This window comes from Gorilla gorilla, chromosome 16 (genome assembly GCF_029281585.2).
Source record: "Gorilla gorilla gorilla isolate KB3781 chromosome 16, NHGRI_mGorGor1-v2.1_pri, whole genome shotgun sequence".
Classification (NCBI taxonomy): Eukaryota; Metazoa; Chordata; class Mammalia; order Primates; family Hominidae; genus Gorilla; species Gorilla gorilla.
Window position 1 is genome coordinate 42,651,232 of NC_073240.2, and position 20,112 is coordinate 42,671,343.

General features: G+C 60.5%; 2 protein-coding genes across 2 annotated transcripts in view; one reads left to right on the forward strand and one right to left on the reverse strand.

Moving 5' to 3' along the window:
* Positions 1-10,397, forward strand: PLA2G4B (phospholipase A2 group IVB). The gene is given in 21 exon segments (XM_055363478.2): positions 1-1,172; positions 2,408-2,480; positions 2,784-2,920; positions 3,034-3,165; positions 3,315-3,355; positions 3,491-3,533; positions 3,777-3,831; positions 4,079-4,209; positions 4,453-4,536; positions 4,814-4,851; positions 5,928-5,991; positions 5,993-6,064; positions 6,724-6,860; positions 7,095-7,319; positions 7,450-7,568; positions 7,885-8,022; positions 8,190-8,294; positions 8,449-8,628; positions 8,915-9,084; positions 9,582-9,768; positions 9,894-10,397. Coding segments are annotated over 21 exon segments (2,352 nt in total). The 5' UTR covers positions 1-1,163; the 3' UTR covers positions 10,106-10,397.
* Positions 10,398-10,485: 88 nt separating this feature from the next.
* The window catches only part of SPTBN5 (spectrin beta, non-erythrocytic 5), a 45,316-nt gene continuing 35,689 nt past the window's right edge, over positions 10,486-20,112 (reverse strand). Inside the window, exons 49-67 of the mRNA XM_055363477.2 lie at positions 19,849-19,986; positions 19,514-19,770; positions 19,129-19,315; positions 18,662-18,874; positions 17,818-18,014; positions 17,493-17,697; positions 17,051-17,245; positions 16,317-16,472; positions 15,849-16,054; positions 15,525-15,714; positions 15,091-15,267; positions 14,902-15,003; positions 14,450-14,584; positions 14,041-14,112; positions 13,538-13,624; positions 13,314-13,405; positions 13,107-13,192; positions 12,119-12,209; positions 10,486-10,885 (exon numbers count right to left, since the gene is read on the reverse strand). Of these exons, the coding sequence (XP_055219452.2) occupies positions 10,873-10,885; positions 12,119-12,209; positions 13,107-13,192; positions 13,314-13,405; positions 13,538-13,624; positions 14,041-14,112; positions 14,450-14,584; positions 14,902-15,003; positions 15,091-15,267; positions 15,525-15,714; positions 15,849-16,054; positions 16,317-16,472; positions 17,051-17,245; positions 17,493-17,697; positions 17,818-18,014; positions 18,662-18,874; positions 19,129-19,315; positions 19,514-19,770; positions 19,849-19,986 (2,799 nt within the window). The 3' untranslated portion in view covers positions 10,486-10,872. The remainder of the gene's footprint in view (positions 10,886-12,118; positions 12,210-13,106; positions 13,193-13,313; positions 13,406-13,537; positions 13,625-14,040; positions 14,113-14,449; positions 14,585-14,901; positions 15,004-15,090; positions 15,268-15,524; positions 15,715-15,848; positions 16,055-16,316; positions 16,473-17,050; positions 17,246-17,492; positions 17,698-17,817; positions 18,015-18,661; positions 18,875-19,128; positions 19,316-19,513; positions 19,771-19,848; positions 19,987-20,112) is intronic.

A 20,112-nucleotide genomic window follows, 5' to 3' on the forward strand; every position in this document is an offset into this window, starting at 1 on the left:
CCACCATGCCCGGCTAATTTTTTGGTATTTTTAGTAGAGACGGGGTTTCACCGTGTTAGCCAGTATGGTCTTGATCTCCACCTGCCTTGGCCTCCCAAAAGTGCTGGGATTACAGGTGTGAGCCACTGAGCCTGGCTTATGAGTCGTATGTTCTGATCCTCCCTCTTGAAGTTGCCTTCTGTGGTCTAAGGAGGGCCTGAAGGTTCAGGTAAAAACTTCAGGGTGACCTTCACTGGGGGTGAGGGCTGGATCCCAGCCTGGGCCCAAAGAGCCATCAGCTGCCCAAGTCCCGCTGTCCATGAGAGCCACCGCAGCCCCTCCCTGGGACAAGCAAGCAGACCTGAGTCTTGTAGCTCTCTGGTCCGGACCTCTTTGGCCCAGGACCTTGAGAGCTATTCCTAGCTCTCCTATGGTTACTGTCCTCCCCCAGTTCAGGGGCAGCAGGTGGGACCTGGTGCCCTGGGGATAACCCCTGTTTCTCCCATAACAGGCACAGGCAGGAAGGGATGGAAGCCCCCGCCTCTCCTGGGGCTGTCCCTCTGAGGAAAGAGTTGGTCTCCACACGCTGACCCCCCCACAAACCATGCCCTGGAGGCAGAAGAACCCCCTGCCCCTGAGTGCCAACCCACAGGCCTCATCCCCGGCCACTCAGCACCTAGCTTTGAAGGGCTGTTTTATGTGACAGCCACTCCCCTGCCTGTCGTGAGGGGGCCCGGGTGTTCATCTCAGATTGATGGAGCCCTGCCATCAAGACTGGGCATTCCTGTCCAACAGGTGCCAGAGTTGCGAAAGGCCTGTGACAGGGAACTCCACTCTTCTCTTGGCTGCTGTTCTGGGACTCACCCCTGCTTTCCTTCTGCTCAGCCCCTGGCAGCAAGCTCTCCAGGCTGGGATTGCAGGGCTGGGTGGGGCAGGCCCAGCTGGTAAAGGCTGGCGAATGCCACAGAGGTATCAGGAGCTCTAGTATAGGCTTAGGGTGCCTCATTTCCTGGACAGGTGGCTGGTTCAGGAGTGGGTGTGGAGCTTAGGTGGAGCAGAGGCGGCGGGTAGGAGGGACTTGGGACCAATTGGGACATCACATCCCTGGCTCTGGGTTAGAAAGCTGACAATCCTTGATCCTGTGGCCACTGCCCCATCATTCCTGCTCCTGAGGACTCAGTCTCATGGCTGTGGTAAGGCCTGGCAGGGCCCTGGGTCACTACTGGGACCCCTGGTCTCTACCTGGGGCCTAGTTAATATGTTTCTTATAGGAGCTGTGGTCTTCTCCAGGGGTAGGGAGGGGAGTTTATTGACCACAAGACCAGGGTAGTGGGCAGAAGCCAGGGGAGAAGGAGGCTTGGGGATGAGGGATCCGTCCTGAGTGTTTTCTGTCCTGGGAACGGGCTCCTGGCAGAGCTCCCTGGCAACATAGATTTGGGCCCTGGAGACTCAGAGGCTCCCAGCTGCCGCCCTGAGGCCCTGGAAGCAAGTGGCTCCTCCATGCTCCTCTGACTCAGTTGCCTGGAGTGTGAGGGCCCTGGGCTGACCCTGGTGGATGAGGCCCTCCAGCACTGCCCTGGACCTGGTTGCTCCCTGGACTTGACCTGTTAGGGTCCTTGCGGAGGCAGGTGGAAGGCCGAAAGGAAGCAGTTGGCACAGGCTTCCCTGGTCCCGGTGCGCCTGCCAGGCTGCATTCCCAGAACCAGGGGCATGGGTTTGGAGGGAGCTAGCGGGGGACCATCTTCAGCCTGACCTGGCAGGACCTGGAGGACATGACAGCCTGTGAGGGGTCTGAGCTAGGAGCCGCCTCCCCTGCCCAGGAGAGAACCCATTTCCAGGATGCTCTTCTGACCAGGGTGGAGGGAGGGTGCGAGAGCAGCTCAGCCTGGGGCCCAAGGCCCTGATGTGCTGCTTCCCCTCCCTCGATAGCTTATGTCCCCTGCCACCCAAGACCAGCCGGAAAGCTGCTTAGCTGGGGTGTGGGCTGGGGATGTGGGGTGGAGAGCCTGAAGGATACTAGCCCGAGAAGGTGGAAGCAGGTCTGTGTGAGGCATAAATCTGGAGCCAGCCTGCCCGGGCTCCAACCCCAATTGTGGACCTCAGGCAAGTGACTGCTTCTCTGTGCCTGAGTTTCCTTGTGGAGTGGGCCATCGTAAATAGTATCTGTGCATGAGGTGGTTGTGCAATAAATGAGTTAATGTATGCAAAGCCCTTGGCCCAGAGCCGGCGCAGAGCATTGTGTAAGTGCTGGCAGGCGTCATGATGGAGATACCATGTCTCCTCTTGTTGATTCAGGATTCTGATGAGATGGAGGATGGGCCTGGGGTTCAGGATTAGGCCTTGAGGCACTGCTCCAGCCTCCTTTGTGGCCCCTGTCACCCTTGGCTTCATCAGCCCGTAGCAGGTCTCCCCTCTCCCACCTCTGCAGGCAGAGGTGTCCAGGACCTGCCTGCTCACGGTTCGTGTCCTGCAGGCCCATCGCCTACCCTCTAAGGACCTAGGTGAGTGCGCACCGCCCTGGCCCCTGTGCTGGGCTGAGGGAGGAGGAGGGTGCTGAGGAGGAGGGTGCTGTGGCTGGATTTGGTGGAGGCGGGTGGGCCGGTGGGCAGGGCCTAGAGGAGGGAGCTGAGAGGAGCTTCTGGGTGGAAGGTGGCAGCTGGGGCTCTGCCTCTGGCCCCCACTTCCCCCCACTTCCCCTCCCCCTCAGTCTTAACCCACATGGGGCTCTAGGTGATGGAAGGAAGTGGGTCTGGGCGGCTGGGAAGGGCTCTTGTCCACCGCTGGGCACTTGTTCCTTCCCGCAGTGACCCCCTCTGACTGCTACGTGACTCTCTGGCTGCCCACGGCCTGCAGCCACAGGCTCCAGACACGCACGGTGAAGAACAGCAGTAGCCCTGTCTGGAACCAGAGCTTTCACTTCAGGATCCACAGGCAGCTCAAGGTGGGCCAGGCATCAGCGCTGACTCTACCCACATCCTCGCCAGCCACTGCCGCTGCCCTGCTCACCTTCCTGTCCCCTCCCTCCTGCAGCCCTGTCACTCTTTTCCCCTCCAGAATGTCATGGAACTGAAAGTCTTTGACCAGGACCTGGTGACCGGAGATGACCCTGTGTTGTCAGTACTGTTTGATGCAGGGACTCTGCGGGCTGGGGAGTTCCGGCGCGAGAGCTTCTCGCTGAGCCCTCAGGCAAGGCGGTGTTTCCACGGCAGCCCTAGCTGGTGTCTGGGTTGAAATCTCCACGCGCACGCATGCACACACACGCATGTCTCTCATACTCACTGACATATGTGCACTCCTTCTGACCCTTTCTAACTTACTTCTGGCTCTCTTCCCAGGGTGAGGGGCGCCTGGAAGTTGAATTTTGCCTGCAGAGTCTGTGAGTCAGGGGCCTGGGGCAGTTTGGGTGGGAGTGCCTTGTGGGAAGGACAGCACTAGTGCCTGGGGGATGCCCAGGTCTCTGTGGGGTGGGAACCTGGACTCCTGCTGAGGGGGCTCTGGGGGCTCTTTCCAGGGCTGACCGTGGCGAGTGGCTCGTCAGCAATGGCGTTCTGGTGGTGAGTGTGCCAGTGCTCTGGGAGGCGGTCTGGGGTCCCCGGGACTCCCTCATGCCAGCGACTTGAGGTACAGGCCCACCGCTGCCTCAGCCTGGGGACCCTGGGATTTCAGTTTGTTAAGGGAATACAATCTCAAGGGCCCAGGTAATGAAGTGCAGACCAGCAGCAGCCAGGGTGCTGTGAGGGTGGGGTCCCTGAATGGGGGGTGGGGTTAGTGTCTGAGGGGCTGTCTTCATGACTCAGGCCCGGGAGCTCTCCTGCTTGCACGTTCAACTGGAGGAGACAGGATACCAGAAGTGTGAGTCCCCAACCCACTGGGACAGCCCCTGGCTCTCAGCTCTTGTCTTCCCCCTTTAAGCATTGGACAATTCTCCCTGGGGCCTGAGCTTTCCCCTTAGGCCTTCTCGGGGGACCGTGGTGGGGGATCCATCTCCACCAGACTATTTCAGCGGGGAGAGGGAGGTGCCCTCCAGGCCACGCAGCAAGATGGGTTCTGTGGGCAGAGATACCGTCCCCAGCCTCTCTGCTCTGGTTCTTGTTTCCAGCCTCAGAGCGCAGAGTTCAGCTTGTGGTTCCTGGGTCCTGTGAGGGTCCGCAGGAGGCCTCTGTGGGCACTGGCACCTTCCGCTTCCACTGCCCAGCCTGCTGGGAGCAGGAGCTGAGTATTCACCTGCAGGTAGTGTGCCTCGCTCCCTCGAGGTGGGGCCCCCAGAACTTCCTCCCTCCCTCTGCACCTCCTCCCAGTCTGACCTCTGCTCCACCTGGCAGAGTGGGCACCCTGGCAGCATGTGTGGGCTCATGCTGGCCTCCCCTTCCCGTCCCTCCCATACCTCTATGGCTGCCGGCGGGAGTTTGGTGAGGTCTTTGCTAGGAGTGGAAGTGTAAAGATTCTTAGGTCTCCATTCTTTGTCCCCTGCAGGATGCCCCTGAGGAGCAACTAAAGGTGCCACTGAGTGCCCTGCCCTCTGGTCAAGTGGTGAGGCTTGTCTTCCCCACGTCCCAGGTACTGGCCTCCCAGGGAAGGAAGCAAGGCGCCTGGATGGGGCTGGGACCAAGGCCACAAAGGGAGGGGCCTGCTTCCCGCTTCTCCGTGGGTCACACCTTGAGCAGGTGTTGGGGCCAGGCTCTTTGGGGAGTGTCCTCTGAGCATCCCTGCTTCAGGCCTGGTGCCTGTGCAGACAGTGGCGGGGCGGGGGTGGTGCGCCGGGGATCAGGGTAAGAGGACCAGAGCTGGGTGGAGGTGGCTGACCTTTTGTGACTGGGGCCTTCACGGTTTTCAGGAGCCCCTGATGAGAGTGGAGATGAAAAAAGAAACAGGGTGAGAGGCCTGGCTGGGAACTGGGCAAGGCCCTGGAAAACAACCAGGGCGCAGGGCTGGAGGAGGCCTGGAGGAGTGAGGGGGAGAAACAGCCGCCCCTCATCCTCATGCTCTCTGAAGGGGCTCAGGCTTGCGCTCGGGGGGGGGCACGAAGTACTGGGAGGAGTACTGGGAGGAGTCTTAGCACCTATGGTCAGAGGGGTGAGTGACTGGCCCAGTGCCAGGCACCCGGGGAGCACTTGATAAATGTTTGGCTGGAAAACGCAGGGAGGCGAGGATGGAAAATGGTAACATGGTTTGGGGTGCAGAGAGGGCAGGAAAACCAAGGGAGAGAAGAGGGGAAATTGCGCCCTTTTGGGTGGAAGCTGTTATGGCTGGACCTTAAATGATCTCCGTAGAGTTGTCGCCCACCCTGGCCCTCTGTCTTGAGAGAGTGGCTTCTCACCTCACAGACACAGGATTATTGGTCCTTTTCTGCCCCGCCCCCTGCCCATTTTTTTTGAGATGGAGTCTCTCTCTGTCGCCCAGGCTGGAGTGCAATGGCGCGATCTTGGCTCACTGCAACCTCCGCCTCTGGGGTTCAAGCGATTCTCCTGCCTCAGCCTCCCGAGTAGCTGGGATTACAGGTGCCCACCACCACACCCAGCTAATTTTTGTATTTTTAGTGGAGACGGGGTTTCCCCACATTGGCCAGGCTGGTCCTCAAGGCAAGTTATATGCCTGCCTCAGCCTCCCAAAGTGCTTTGAACTCCGTGGGTAAGGGACAGAACACGAGACTTGGAGGGGGGATCTATGGTATGGGGCCTGCCTGGGGGCCTGTCTGCACCTGGGACCCCAAGCAGCCTCTTTCGGCCATGGCATTCTGGGTCCTGCCAGTCTGCTTTGCTGCATTCCCAAGCATGTCCACATGGACACACTCTCCCCAGGTGTCAAACTTCAGTCTTGTGACACGGGAGTGGCATTGAGGGTTGGGGAGAGGAGGGAGGGCAGTAGGTATTACAGGTGAGGCAGACCCAGCTTTCCATTCTCTGGGGAGGGTTGAGAGCTGTCTCACAGTCTCTTCCTTCCCCGGCCAGACTGAGGGAGCTGGCCGTGCGACTGGGCTTCGGGCCCTGTGCAGAGGAGCAGGCCTTCCTGAGCCAGGAGGAAGCAGGTGGTGGCCGCGGCCTTGAGGCAGGCCCTGCAGCTGGACGGAGACCTGCAGGAGGATGAGGTTTGGGGGCTGGGCTGGATGGGGTGTCCCCGGGCTTGCTTGGGCCTAGCTCCTGGTGCTGAACACTGGAGCTGCTTGTCCCCGATCTAGACCAGAGCTCGTAGCTGCCTGTCCCCACCCTGCTTGCTCTCACCTGGTGTTAGAAGGGACTTGGTACAGGCAGAGTGTTGCTTGAGGCACCTGGAGCCCTCATGGGAGCTACCTCATAGGGCTGGCTTTCCTACTCTGTTTCTTGGTTCTCAGCCTAGCCTGTCTGAGGAGGGAGACAGATATCTGCTATGAGGCCTGTTGGCCCAGGGTGCTTCAGGAGGTTCATATTAGCCTGGGCCATCTCCTGGGGGAGTGATGGCAATTTGGGAAAATTTTGAGGCGGGCCCTCGGGCTTCCAGAAAGTGAGCATCAGGCTCGGGGGCTGAGGGCAAGGAGATGAGGCTCAGAACTTGCCTGGGCCATTTTTTCCCGGAGCCCTTAGGACTGGAGGAGCTGGGCACTCAAAAGGCTGTTTCTGGCCCCCAGGGCTGACTCAGAACTGGTCCCAAGACCTGTGATCAGGCCTTAGCTGTGGGCTGGGTGGCCACTTGACCTGCTACCTCTTCTTCCTGTGACTTGGCCTTCCCCATCCCTAGGGCCTCTACAGGCCTGGCTCTCTTCTTTTCCAGATCCCAGTGGTAGCTATTATGGCCACTGGTGGTGGGATCCAGGCAATGACTTCCCTGTATGGGCAGCTGGCTGGCCTGAAGGAGCTGGGCCTCTTGGATTGCGTCTCCTACATCAGCGGGGCCTCGGGCTCCACCTGGTGAGCTGGGGGCAGGCTGATGCTGGACCCTGTGTGGCAGGGGGTGCTGGTGCCAGGGTTCTCCTAGGCCTCTGAGAAAACTAGAAGGGCTGGGAGAATGAATGTGCCAGGGAGAAACGTGCTTAAGGGGACCCTGGGAAGGTCCCTGCCAGGCCATTGTCCTAGAAAGCCCGGGGCACGTGGGGTCTAGACGGGGTCCTTCAGTGACAGCCCTCTGGCTCTGGCTTTTCCCAGGGCCTTGGCCAACCTTTATGAGGACGCAGAGTGGTCTCAGAAGGACCTGGCGGGGCCCACTGAGTTGCTGAAGACCCAGGTGACCAAGAACAAGCTGGGTGTGCTGGCCCCCAGCCAGCTGCAGCGGTACCGGCAGGAGCTGGCCGGGCGTGCCCGCTTGGGCTACCCAAGCTGCTTCACCAACCTGCGGGCCCTCATCAACGAGGCGCTGCTGCATGATGAGGTGCGGGGGCTGCAGCCTGGGGGCAGAGCCAGGGCAAGGGCTGGAGCTGGGGCTCGGTGCTGGACAGCAGGGTGGGAAAGGCCCTGGGTACCCAGGCAGCTGTGGGTTTAGGTTCTACGCGTCTTTCCCCAGCCCCATTGACCACAAGCTCTCAGATCAACGGGAGGCCCTGAGTCATGGCCAGAACCCTCTGCCCATCTACTGTGCCCTCAACACCAAGGGGCAGAGCCTGACCACTTTTGAATTTGGGGGTGAGTGGCCCAAGAGCTGACACCTGTGCCCTTGCAGTTGGTGGAATAAGGGGAGACGGGGCCTCTGTGCAGATTGCAGATGTCACACCCACCTCTCCTGAGCCAGGTCCCGTGCTTTCTGGAGACCAGCACCCTACCAGGGTCCCTCAGCCCTTTGGGAAGGAGGCAGGGGCCTTAGGTCCCGTGCACAAAGCCCAGGCCACAAGGCCTGGGCCTCCTGGTCCTCAGCTGCCCTAAAGCAAAACTCTGGGTCGGGGTGGGGGTGGGGGTGCCTAAGGGCTCTGCACCATGAGGCTGAGGGGTGGCCTCCTCACAGAGTGGTGTGAGTTCTCTCCCTACGAGGTCGGCTTCCCCAAGTACGGGGCCTTCATCCCCTCTGAGCTCTTTGGTTCCGAGTTCTTTATGGGGCAGCTGATGAAGAGGCTTCCTGAGTCCCGCATCTGCTTCTTAGAAGGTGAGGGGCACTGGCAGGCTGGGGAAGCTGGGCCGAGCAGGGAAAATGGGTCCTGGGTGAGAGGGCAGCCTCGGTCAGAAGAGTTTCCTGGGCCAGGACTGGCCATGGGGAAGGGTAGGGTTGGGACAAGAGTCGGGGGCCCTCTTCCCTCACGGCCGCTCTTTCAGGTATCTGGAGCAACCTGTATGCAGCCAACCTCCAGGACAGCTTATACTGGGCCTCAGAGCCCAGCCAGTTCTGGGACCGCTGGGTCAGGAACCAGGCCAACCTGGGTAAGTGCTCCGGCCCCTTCATAAGGGTGCCAAGGGGCAGCCAGCTGGGGCTGCACCAGGGGGCGGGGGGTTCTCACCTCTTCCCCCTCCAGGGTCACCACCAAGGTGGGGATAAAGGTGCAGGAGTCCCCATTTCCCCACCTTGCCTGTGTAGACAAGGAGCAGGTCCCCCTTCTGAAGATAGAAGAACCACCCTCAACAGTCGGCAGGATAGCTGAGTTTTTCACCGATCTTCTGACGTGGCATCCACTGGCCCAGGCCACACATAATTTCCTGCGTGGCCTCCATTTCCACAAAGACTACTTTCAGCATCCTCACTTCTCCACATGGAAAGGTACCTGCTTCTCTCCAAAGTCCTCCTGTGGCCACCTGAGCCTTGAGTCCCCAGTCCAGATACCCCTCACGGTCCACTCCCATTCTCCTGCTTTGAGCTTGATTCCCTGGACTACTTGGAACAGGGGTCTTTTTCTCCTTGTCTTGGGGACCCAGGGCCCACCTGCAGGGCTGTGGGGGTGTTGGTTCAGCAGGAGAGCAGGGACCAGAGGCCAGAGTCTCTCCTTCCAGCAGGAATCCGGTACCCTTGGTATCTGTGACAATTGCTGCTCTCCCCAACCTTCCAGCTACCACTCTGGATGGGCTCCCCAACCAGCTGACACCCTCGGAGCCCCACCTGTGCCTGCTGGATGTTGGCTACCTCATCAGCAATACCAGCTGCCTGCCCCTCCTGCAGCCCACTCGGGACGTGGACCTCATCCTGTCATTGGACTACAACCTCCACGGAGCCTTCCAGGTTGGGAAGGGTGGGCAGCCCACCAGGGAGGCGGTGGGTGGCCCCTGCCCCCTGAAGAGAGGGGCTTTGGAGTCCAGTGTCTGGTTCAGCTTCCTTTAGGAGCTGTGACTGGGACACTGGAATCTTAATTTGCCACCATAGGAGCTCATTTTCCGGAAGTTGGGAAGCTGGCGAGGTTCTCCTGGTATGTTGTAGCTGGGTCCCCTTTACTGACCTGCGAGGTGTGGTCCTGGGCCTCTGGGCCCACCTGCTGAGTCTGCTTTGGCTCCCAGTGTCAGAACTGGAATGCTGGGAGTAACCCGGCTCCGTCTAGCCCCAGAGGAGCTGCCACCGAGGCCTGTCAGGTGTGGAGAGTTTTTTCCAACGACTGGCTTCGTAGGCCCCACTGGAGACCGTTTTGGCATTTGAGCCCCAGGTCCTGTGCATCTTACGTCAGCCCCAGTGTTGAGGATGCCAGGGGCCCTGTCCCTCTGAAGCCCCTTCTGCCTGCCCTGCAGCAGTTGCAGCTCCTGGGCCGGTTCTGCCAGGAGCAGGGGATCCCGTTCCCATCCATCTCGCCCAGCCCCGAAGAGCAGCTCCAGCCTCGGGAGTGCCACACCTTCTCCAACCCCACCTGCCCCGGTGCCCCGGCAGTGCTGCACTTTCGTCTGGTCAGCGACTCCTTCCGGGAGTACTCGGCCCCTGGTGAGCTGCTGTTCACCTCCCCATCCTGCTGCCCCAGTCCCCTACACCTCCTCCGTCCCCTGTGCCTCTCCAAACCCGTCTTCCCCACAACGTGTTCCCCATGCCAGGCTGCACTCTCTCCACAGGGGTCCGGCGGACACCCGAGGTGGCGGCGGCTGGGGAGGTGAACCTGTCTTCATCGGACTCTCCCTACCACTACACGAAGGTGACCTACAGCCAGGAGGACGTGGACAAGCTGCTGCACCTGACACATTACAATGTCTGCAACAACCAGGAGCAGCTGCTGGAGGCTCTGCGCCAGGCAGTGCAGCGGAGGCGGCAGCGCAGGCCCCACTGATGGCCGGGGCCCCTGCCTGGCCCTGCCACCCCTGACTCTCATTCATTCCCTGGCTGCTGAGTTGCAGGTGGGAACTGTCATCACGCAGTGCTTCAGAGCCTCGGGCTCAGGTGGCACTGTCCCAGGGTCCAGGCTGAGGGCTAGGAGCTCCCTTGCACCTCAGCAGTTTGCAGTGGGGTAAGGAGGCCAAGCCCATTTGTGTAATCACCCAAAACCCCCCGGCCTGTGCCTGTTTTCCCTTCTGCGCTACCTTGAGTAGTGGAGCACTTGATACATTGCAGACTCATACAAATGTGAGGTGCTGAGACCATCTGTTTTACTGCTGAGAAGGGCGATGTCTGTCATTCTAGGCTCTTGGCTGTACATGGCAAGGGCTGGTACAGAGCTCGCTCATCAGTGTTCTTCCTCTGAAGAGCACATTCTCTGCACACATCTGCGTCTACCTGTGCTCAGAGTCACCCCTTCCAAGCAAGGAGGAGGCCACATGGGCCTGGGGTAGCCCTGGCCTTGCCCACCTGCTCTGCCATAACACGTCTCCTCTTCACCCAGACAGGAATGCAGGGGGAGGCCAGGCAATGGCTGTTTCCTGCCACATGGTAGGACCCATCTAACCAGAAGGAACTGTCTATTCCAGAAGCTGGGCCTGGGGAACTGGGTTGAAGCAGCCACGGGAAGGAGCCCTTTTGCCTGTAGCTGAGTCTCATTCTGGTCCCTTAGATGTGTCCTCGCTGGTGCCCCTGAAGTTTGGTGTTGCACTGGGGTTCACCTCAGGGATCAGACCTGTTGGGAAAACGGAATGAATTTAGTAGGGTATGGCCACCCCAGAATCTTCTCCAAACAAACACTGGTGCCCCTGCCCTCCCCTGGACCAGCCAGCCTCCTAGAATAAGCGTGGGAGTGGATTCCAGAGCTGACAGGTGCTGCAGCAGCGACCACAGTGACGGGTGAGTGGGTGGGAATTGCCTCGACTCTCATAACCCAACTCTACGTCTGTCAGCTGGCCTAGCGACCCCAGCCCTGGGTTAGAGACAGCAGAAAAAAATGGCTGTCCTGGTAGCCTCAGGAGCCACTGTGTCCAGGACAAGGCCTGTCCCGTCAGCAACACATCATCTAAATCATATATTGGGCTCTGCAGGACTGGGAGCAGATGGTTACACTGGAGACCACAGCCGTGGCTGCCACCCCTCATGGTATGAGCCCTCCAGGCACACGGCTGTATATGCGTGTGCACGTCTAGGCACATCCTGGCATGGGGCCCATGCACGGAGGATTTGCCTGTCTCCACTCCCTCCTCCACTTTCACCTAACCCCAGGTGTCCCCTCCCCCTGGAGAGCCTGAAGCCCTCTGGTTTGGAAGGGAAGGAGATGTGGGTGAGGGGGGTTGAGCATCGAAATGATGCTGGGATCTACAAGGAGGGACTGAGGAGCCAGGTAAGAGCCACCTGCCCCCGCACATCCAACCTTCGCATCTCCCTGGCCTGCAGGCTGGGACATGCTGGCCCTCTCCATTGCCATGGAGTGGGGATTGGGGAAAGCAGGGGAGGACCAGGTAGAGAACGGGTTAGAACAAGGGTGGGGCAGGGTCTGGCCGTCCTGCCAATGTGCTGTGCCTTGGAGAGGGGAGAGGAGGGAGGAAAGTGAGGAGTGCATGGGAAACAAACCCAGGCAGGCTCTCAGCACTGGGCAGAGGGAAACCTGGCTGTCCCTCCCACAAGCAGCCGAGCAGGAAGGGCACAGGGAGCCTGGGCAGCTTCATCTACAGGGTCCCCACACCAGAGCATGGAGTGAGCCCTGGGAGGGGACCACTGTCTAGTCTGTGGAAATCTGGGCTTTGTGGCCTGGATTCCTCTCTCAGCTGAGAGTGGGCAGGGGCAGCTGAGGGTTCCAATAGCATTTCCCTACAGCCCAACAGAGTAAGTCTGAGGCCCAGAACCTCAGGCTTCAGAGGACAGCGCCTGCCAGCCACTGAAGCCCAGGGCTCCCTGCCCTGCTTCCCCCACCCAGGTGTCCCACCTGAGTAGACATCCAGGCCGGGCATCCTTGGTCGTGCACCCATTCGGAGAGCTGACAGGTTTGGCTTTGAGTTCTGGGCTCAGACTCTGGGCTGCAGAGCAAGGGAATAACCACGGTTAGCCCGGCCCAGACCATCTGCAGGCGCCAGGTCTGGCTGCTCCTTCCTCCAGCTTCTGGAGGCTCAGCACAGCCTTAGGCAGCCTGGCCATGCCAGGCCCTTCCCACGTGTGGGTGCGGGGCGGGCTGAGCACTTGTGGGCAGGTTTTTCCCCCATGCGTCCTGCCTCTTAGGAAACTCCTCACAGGCGAGTTAAGAAAGGCTGAGCTTTCTTAGGAGGTGGGGGATTCTGGAATGTCGAACAACTCAAGATCCCTTTGGGCTTCTGGGAAGACAGACTCTTGGGAGGAGAGTCCAGGGGAACCAGCGACAGAGCTAGGATCCCAGACACATTCCCTGAACACACTGTCCACACGGAGCCTCAGCAGAGCACGCTGACCACGGAAGAAAGTCCAAAGGGTTGTCTCTATATATTCCTCCAAGTAGAACCTGGCTTGCTTACTGTCTGCAAAACAACTCAAGGGTGGTGACATTCAAAGTTAGTTGTCTGAGGACTAGAAGGTTAGAGAAGCACCCAGATCAGACAGAACAGAGCCTGGAAAGCTCTTGGAGGAACACAGTCCATGAGGATTCTGGCAGGAAGGGCTTGGGGCAGTCTGAGTGGCAGACTCCAAAAGGGGCAGAACAGGACCAGGACACAGCTGGGGGTTCAAAACTGGCCCCATCTCTGCTAATTAGCTGTGTGATCTTGGGCAAGTTGCGTAACCTCTCTAGGACCTAAATTCTTTGAGAAAAAACAGTAAGTCCCACTTCTTGGAGGTGAGAGATGCTAACTGTGAAACCTCCCTAGGATGCATAAAACACTAGGGGCCCAGGAGCTTGGGGCCCAGGGAGTCGGCCGCCCTCCCCGCATCCTTTCCCTGAAGCCCACCTGCAGTGCTGCCCAGGGCTCGCCACCAGCTCTCAGCCTGCTCTTCGGACGGTGCCGCAAACAGGATCTCTGCCCCACTGGTCAGCCTGGCACCCACACAGTCACAGGTCAAACTCCACTGTCCCTTTGGGGACCCCCACGCCTCCAGCCCCCGCTGAGCCAGGTGGCTGCTGGGGGCGATGGCGGAGTGCATGTCTCTCCGCTCACCTTAAGGAGAATGTGTGTTTCCTGCCATGGCGGCCCCGCAGCCTCTCACACCGGGCTCCCGTGAGGTCAAGGAGGGCTATGGAAGCTACTTTCTGAGGAGAGATGAGAGGCAGGGGTCACTGCGGCCATCTCAGCTTTTCCCTGTGGGGTCCCTCTGTCCTGGGGCACCTCTGCCTTGTTTCCCAGCACCCTGATGTCTGCATCTCCCCTACCCCGCCTGGTACCTCCGCTGCCATCCTCTCATCCAGGAACATGCTGAGAGAGCTGCCCTGCAAGGTCCCATGGCAGCTGTCCCAGGAGCTCGAGCTAGGCTGTGGAGAGGAGGTGGGAAGGTCGCATGAGCCACATGCAGGAAGCCAGAGCTAGGGCCTGTCCACGCCTCACCGTGTGTGTGGAGCTTCCCAGGAAAAGCAGTGGATTGGACCAAAGTCCCAATGGGGAAAGGGAAGCCACAGAGGGGCTCTGATGGGAAACCAAGTGGAAGGGGAAGAGCAGGTGGGGAGGAGGAATCCCAGCACCTCCTGGGGGGGGTGGGGGTGGGTAGGTGGGGGCGCTGGCAGAAGCTGGGAAGGGTCCCAGGGAGCCAAACTGCCTGGACAGCATGGTGGGGGGGTGGCATCTGCCCAAGTTCACAGTGCAAGGGTGCCAGGCCCAGATGGCTCTTCGAGCCACTCAAGTGCTGCTGCAAGTGGGGAGCTGCCTGGAGAAGGAATCTCCAGGCACTTACCTGCCTCCCGCCAGGCAGCAGGTGCTGCTTGAACTCCAAAGACCCCTCCATGGTGGGGGTACCCTTTGCATCCTGAAAATGCAAGATGGGGCCCAGAAATGTCAGGACCAGCACCCTCAGGAAGGTGGGCAAGGCACCCACTGCCCCCTGCTCTCTTTATTCCTCCCATCCAAGTACTAACCAGGCCTGACCCTGCTTAGCTTCTAAGATCAGATGAGATCGGGCACGTTCAGGGTGGTACGGCTGTAGACAGCCATCTTTATTCCTAATGACCCTCAGCTCCTGTGCCCGGGCTCCCAGCACTGGCTCCAGGGTGTGGGCCCTCACCGCCACAGCCCCAGCCGCAGCCCCACTGCATGCTCCAGGGAGACCACGGCGGGGGTGCCTGCAGCCCCATGGGGACACCTGCCTGGGGGTCCCTCGTCTCAGCCAGCTGTGCTCCTAGCCCCTGGTGTCCAGAGGGCCTCCACTGAAAGGATGTCAGCGAGCTGCCAGCTCTCCCAGGCTTCAGCTCCTGTGGCTGCAGCAGGAGCTCCTGTTCCATCTTGGGGAGTGGGCAAGGTGGGCAAGGTGAGCCAGGTCAGGGAGACCAGCCACACCTCGAGTTCCCGTCTACCTCCCCTCCCCCAGCCCTCCCGGTCAGAGGGGGCCTGCCTCCCCATCACTAGCTCTTTCAGCTTTGGCTCTGGAGGCTCACACCCAGTCCACAATGGTGCCTCTCCCACCACTGCAGCTGGCCAGGGAAAGGAGCAGGTAAGGCAGGGTCGGGTGAGGGCTCAGCGCCCTGGGAGACACTGACTTGCAGGCTGAGAGGGACTGTTCCCCCACCAGCCCTCAGCCCCTAGCCGAGACAGTCGTCACCTCTGTCTTCTGCATTTGGGCAAACTTCTCTTCCTGGGCTGCCAGCAGCTTTTCTAAGTCCTGGTGTCTGTGCAGCAGCAACTCCACATCTGACACTGAGTGCTGGGGAGAAGCATGTTCAGGTGAGGCCCAGCTTGGGGGGGGGGCCCAGAGCCTGGTAGCCAGCTAAGGGGCAGGACCCCCACTCACCCCATAGTCGGGCTTCAGCAGGAGGCCCTCCCGGCAGGCCAGCCAGGCCTCAGCCTGCTCCAGCCTCTGCTGAAGCTTCTGCAGGCCCCAGCTCTCGGCACAGCGTTGCCAGCGCAGGGCCCAAGCCTCCTCCAGCTCCTGCAGCCGCCTTTCCAGCTCCTGCAGGCACTCTGTCACCTGGTGGGGAGGGGCTGCTATGGGTGACAGCTTGGGTAGGGCTCCCACCATGGGCAGGGCAGGGCTGGAGAGCCAAGTGTTAATGGAAGTGCAGAGGGAAGGCTGTGAGACCTGCACCTGCCCCTTCCCAGCCTCTCTCCCTGCCTGCGCCCAGCCTTCCTTTCCCGCTGGTTTCCATGCCTGTGAGGGGCCCTGAGGCCCTGGGCAATCAGGCTGCATCCCCAGCCCAACCCCAGGCCCACCCTCTGAGTTCACACCTCCGTGGACATGAAGTGGCTGTTGTCCACCAGCTGCTGTCCTTCCTGCCGCAGGTCCTGGGCTTGAAGGCGGCACTCCCTGATTTCTTGCCCCAGCTCTTCATGCTGCCCAAGGAGCTGCTCAGCCCCCGCCACGTCCTCAGCCAGCTCCTCGGAGGACGCCAGCTCCTGCCTCTCCTGTGCCCATGCTCTGTGGGGCAGGGAAGGGAGCTGTTGTCAGGGCTGGCTGGGGAGCAGGGGAGGGAGGGTCCAGCTCCCCCAAGAGCCAGGATACCCCCACCCCACAGGGTAGAGCTGAGCCAGCAGCTGAGGTAGGACACCTACAGCAGTTCCTGGCAGCGCCCGAGGAAGGCATGGCCCTGTGCAGCCTGCGCCAGCCACTGGCCTCGTTCCTGGGCCTTCGCCTGCAGGGTGGCCCAGGCCTCCTGCACCTTGGCCAGGCCCCCCGGAGCTGCAGGATGTAGCTGGCCCAGTCGGCAGGCCTCCGTCTGTACCCGTGCCACCTCCTTCTCCATAGCTTCCAGCTCTCTCTGCAACCAGAGCATGAGATCAGGCCTCAGTCCCCCCACTGAGCCGATGCGTGCTCTGCATTCAGGAGCACCAGGCCTCTCTGAGGAACCACCTCCACTCTGCTGCACAAGCTGGGCCAAGTCCTAGGGCCCCTCAGGGAAGGATCTGGGTTTCTGGAGAGGAGGCTGAAGCAGGCTGGGGTGGGAGGGCTGAGATAGGTCCCCTCAGCCACCGCCTTTGGGCAGGGGCTCAGACAGGCAGGCTGCAGGGCGTGGGCCTCACCTCCAGGCGCCTGTGCTGTTGCTGCAGGGTCCGCACAGATGACAGGCTGTGGCCTCCGTCCTCTCCCTTCATCAGAGCCATCTTCTCCTGCATCCTTCCCTGGAGCTCAGCCGCTGCCTGCTGAAAGCTGTGGACCTCATGGGCTGCAGCCAAGTTCTGGGAGAGGAGAAAGGACCTGCTCAGGGCTGTTCTCTGCTCCCAGGATTCCTTTCTCCCTGGAGACATGGCCTTCTGGGCCACCTCCTTTTGAACAAGGAGGACCATGGGGCTTGATGTGTCCCCAGGTACAGAAACCATCCTCCATGCTGCAGCCCTCAGTGAACGTGATGATAAGGGTCTGCGGCAGGCCAGGGGGTGGGGAGGGCGGGGAGAGGAGAGGGCCTCATGTACATCTCAGGGAAAGGCAGATGCGAGGTGTTGGGTCCACGTGAGGGAGCAGGCCGGTTCTCGGGGATCTGGCTGACTCTGGCAGTACCACCTGCAGTGCCTCTCGTGGGGCTGGGGGACAGGGTCAGCTCAGGAGGCAGCCCCAGCCCAGGACCTACAGAGATGGAATGTCCTGGGCTGCAGCCAATTCCTGGAAGAAAGCTGAGCAGGTGAGGGAGAAGGCGCATTCACTTGAGGCCAGCAGGGTGTGTGTCTTGTTGGAACCAAAGCCTGTGGTAGGGAGGGCTTAGAGGGATTTTTTGAAGACTCTGACACCCCTTAGCTCGGCCTGGCCTGTGGTCACCTACCTCTGTGCGGGCTTTTATTGCTTGGTCCAACCTCTCCCAAGCGGCCTCAATGCGGCTGCTCTGGGCTTGGATGTGGGGATAGTGCCTGGGTGCACCCCGCTCCAGGGTGCCTGCCAACTTCCTCAGGGCATACACCTTGGCCTGGCCCAGGCTCTGCACTTCCTTTCTGAAAGCATCAAACTTCTCTTCCAGCACCTGCAAAGGTGTGAGGCGCAGCAGGGTCACTCGAGATGGTATCATGAGCTCTCAAAGCTCATGAAGAGCTCAGCAGACTCTGATGGCTCTGAAATCCCTCAGCCCAGGTTCTGGAACCATCGGGATCCTCCCTAGGACACCCTCTCCAGGCTCCTTTCTGCTGACTCCCCAGCAACCCTTTCATCCCAAGGCAGGCCTTCCTCAGCCTCTGCCCACTCCCCGTGAGGTTTGCTCAGGAGTGACTCACCTTGACACCCTCCAGGTCCTGCCCGTAGTCCTGGGACTCAGCGGTGGCCGCCTTGGTGGTCAGCCAGGCGTCGAGGAGCAGGGTCTCTCGCTCCAGCTGGTGTAGCTGCAGCTGCTCCTGCAGGCCGTGCCCCCTGGCCTCTGCCCTCTGCAGCAGCTCTGCGTGGGCCTCCCGAACTGCCTGCAGCTGGGCTAGCACCTTGGGGCTGTGGGAAGAGAGCGACAGTCTGGACTGCAGCCCTTCCTTTCCAGGCTGGAGCAGTCTCCTGCCATCTCTGTAGGGGGCTTCTCTCTGCTCCTTCCCGGATGGTGTGGCTCCCGCCCACCTTTCTGGGTTCTTCCTGCTCTCCAGGAGTGCTGCTGTCTGCTGCAGCCGCTCGATGCGTGGGCTGAACGCTTCCAGGTCTCTCTTGGTGGCCTCCAGCCGCCGCAGAAGGGCCTGTGTGGCTTCAGCACTGTGGCCCATGTCCTCGCTGTCCAGGACATGGCCCCGCTCAGCCAGCCAGGATCCCGCCTCCAGGAGCTGGGGTGACAGAGTAGAGATCCGTTTTCCCGGGGCACCCTCCAGGGCTCAGGATTTACAGCCACGATTCTCAGCCTGGCTGCACAGGGGAATCACCTGGGAGCTGTCATGCTCCCTCGGCCTGGCCCCACTCCTAAGCAGCCTCATCTGGTCCGGCACACAGCCAGAGCGGCAGTGTTTTGTAAAGGGTCCAGGTGATTGTTTCTTTCCATGCAAAATAGACATTTTATTCTTGGTTCATAGGCATAGATTTTGTCACTTAAAACCAAGTTTTAGCAAATATTCCTTGCAGTGTTTCTCCCTTTCATTTATTAGCCTATTTACTTCATTTACTTCAGTTTTTCTTCCTTTACAATTGTATTCACCATTCTGAAGTAAGAGGTATAATCATCCAAGTGAAGGTGCCAGGTGATTCTCATGTAAAGCCCTGGTTGAGAACCACTGATCTAGAGGGAAAAAAGACAAAAGCCAACCCAGCCAGCAGCTGTGTTCTGGGAAACATGTGGAAGGAAACCCTTGGGGGCAGGAGACCACTGAGTGGAGGAGACGAAAAGGTGCCCAGGCCAGGAGCCCCGGAGTTACCTCCCGGCCGCACTTGCCCTGTGTTCCAGGCCTGCCTGCTGTGCCCTGCCCGTCACTCCCCTCACCTCAGTCAGAAACTGCTGGGCCTCCTGAGCCTGCTGCAGCAGAAGCCGCCTCCGCACCGCCTCTGCCCGCAGGTGGGCCATGGCCTTCTCCAGCTGCTGCACCCGGGCGGCCACCTCGTGGGCGGCAAAGTGCCCAGCCTGCACCAGCTTGTGCCCAGTGCCCAGCACCACCCGGGTCAGAGCCTCGTGGCTGCTCATCTCACTCTCCAGGTTCTGTGGGGGAGGAGGCAGGAGGATGCAGATGTTGCTGACCCTTGGGGGACTCCCACAGTTGTGCTTGAAGTTTCACGGGACCCCACTAACTTGTCCCCAAGGAGTTCCCTGTCCCCATGACTCCCAAAGAATCCAGGGCATCCCAAAAGCCCCCACAGGCAGAGAGTTCCTGGCTGGGCCACAGAGAGTGCCATTTCCTTGGCTGAGAAGCCCTGCTCACGTGCGAGGCCGGCCCTCCCCGGGTGGGCCCACACCTGGTGCTGCTCCTGCAGGTGCCGCACTGCACTCAGGCTCTGGCCATAGTCCTGGGCAGCGGCCAGAGGCAGCTTCTCCTGCACCCAGGCCATTTCCTCATCGGCGTCCCTGAAGAACTTCAAGAGGAGGCTCCGGGCCTCCAGGGCCATCCTGCGCTCCTGCAGGGGCTCCCTCAGGCTCTTGAACCTGCAGCGGTGGAGGGTGGGACCAAGGGAGGCAGGGACCAGGGTGTCAGTATTAGGGATACCTGGTGACACAGATCACCCAGCTGTGGCCCTCACCATGGGCAAGGGGAGAAAATGAGAAGACATCAGTTAAGAGGGCAGGGGTGGGGGTCCCTCCAGGAAGGCAGGGAAGAGAAGCTGAGGGCACGGGTGGATCTACCTCTGAAGCAGCCGCTGGGCCTGCTCTTCCACATCTTGGGCAAGGCAGTGGCCTTCCCTCACAAAGGCCTGGGCCTGGCCCAGCAGTGCCTCAGCCTGCCTGGCCTTCTTGTCCACTGCTGCCTCCAGCTCCCTCTGTGTGCCCAGGAGCTCGCCCACCCCAGGCAGGGCCTGGCCCACAGTGGGGGCTCTCAGCTCAACCTCGATGGGCTCCAGCCAGTTCTCCAGTTCCTCCATGCTCCGCCGCAGACGCAGGGCCTAGGGTAGAAAGTGAGGTAGGCAGGAAGGGAGTGGCCTGGAGCCCGGCCAGCCACCCCTCGGCCTGCACAACCTCACCTCGCAGGCCTTCTGGAGCTTGGCCACCTTCTTCTGGGAGTTGTCTTGCAGCTCACCCCAGAGTGCTCCCAGCTCCTCCAGTTGCTCCTGGATGGCCTCCGAGGCTGGGTGGCCCCCCTGCAGCAGCCTCTGTCCCTCCTGTAGCCACAACATGAAACACACCTTGTGGACTCAGGACTGCCGGTACCAGGGCACTGGTGTTGACTCTGAGCACCAGCACTAGAGCTGCAGAGTCTCTGTGGTCCAGCTGCATGATCTTGAGCA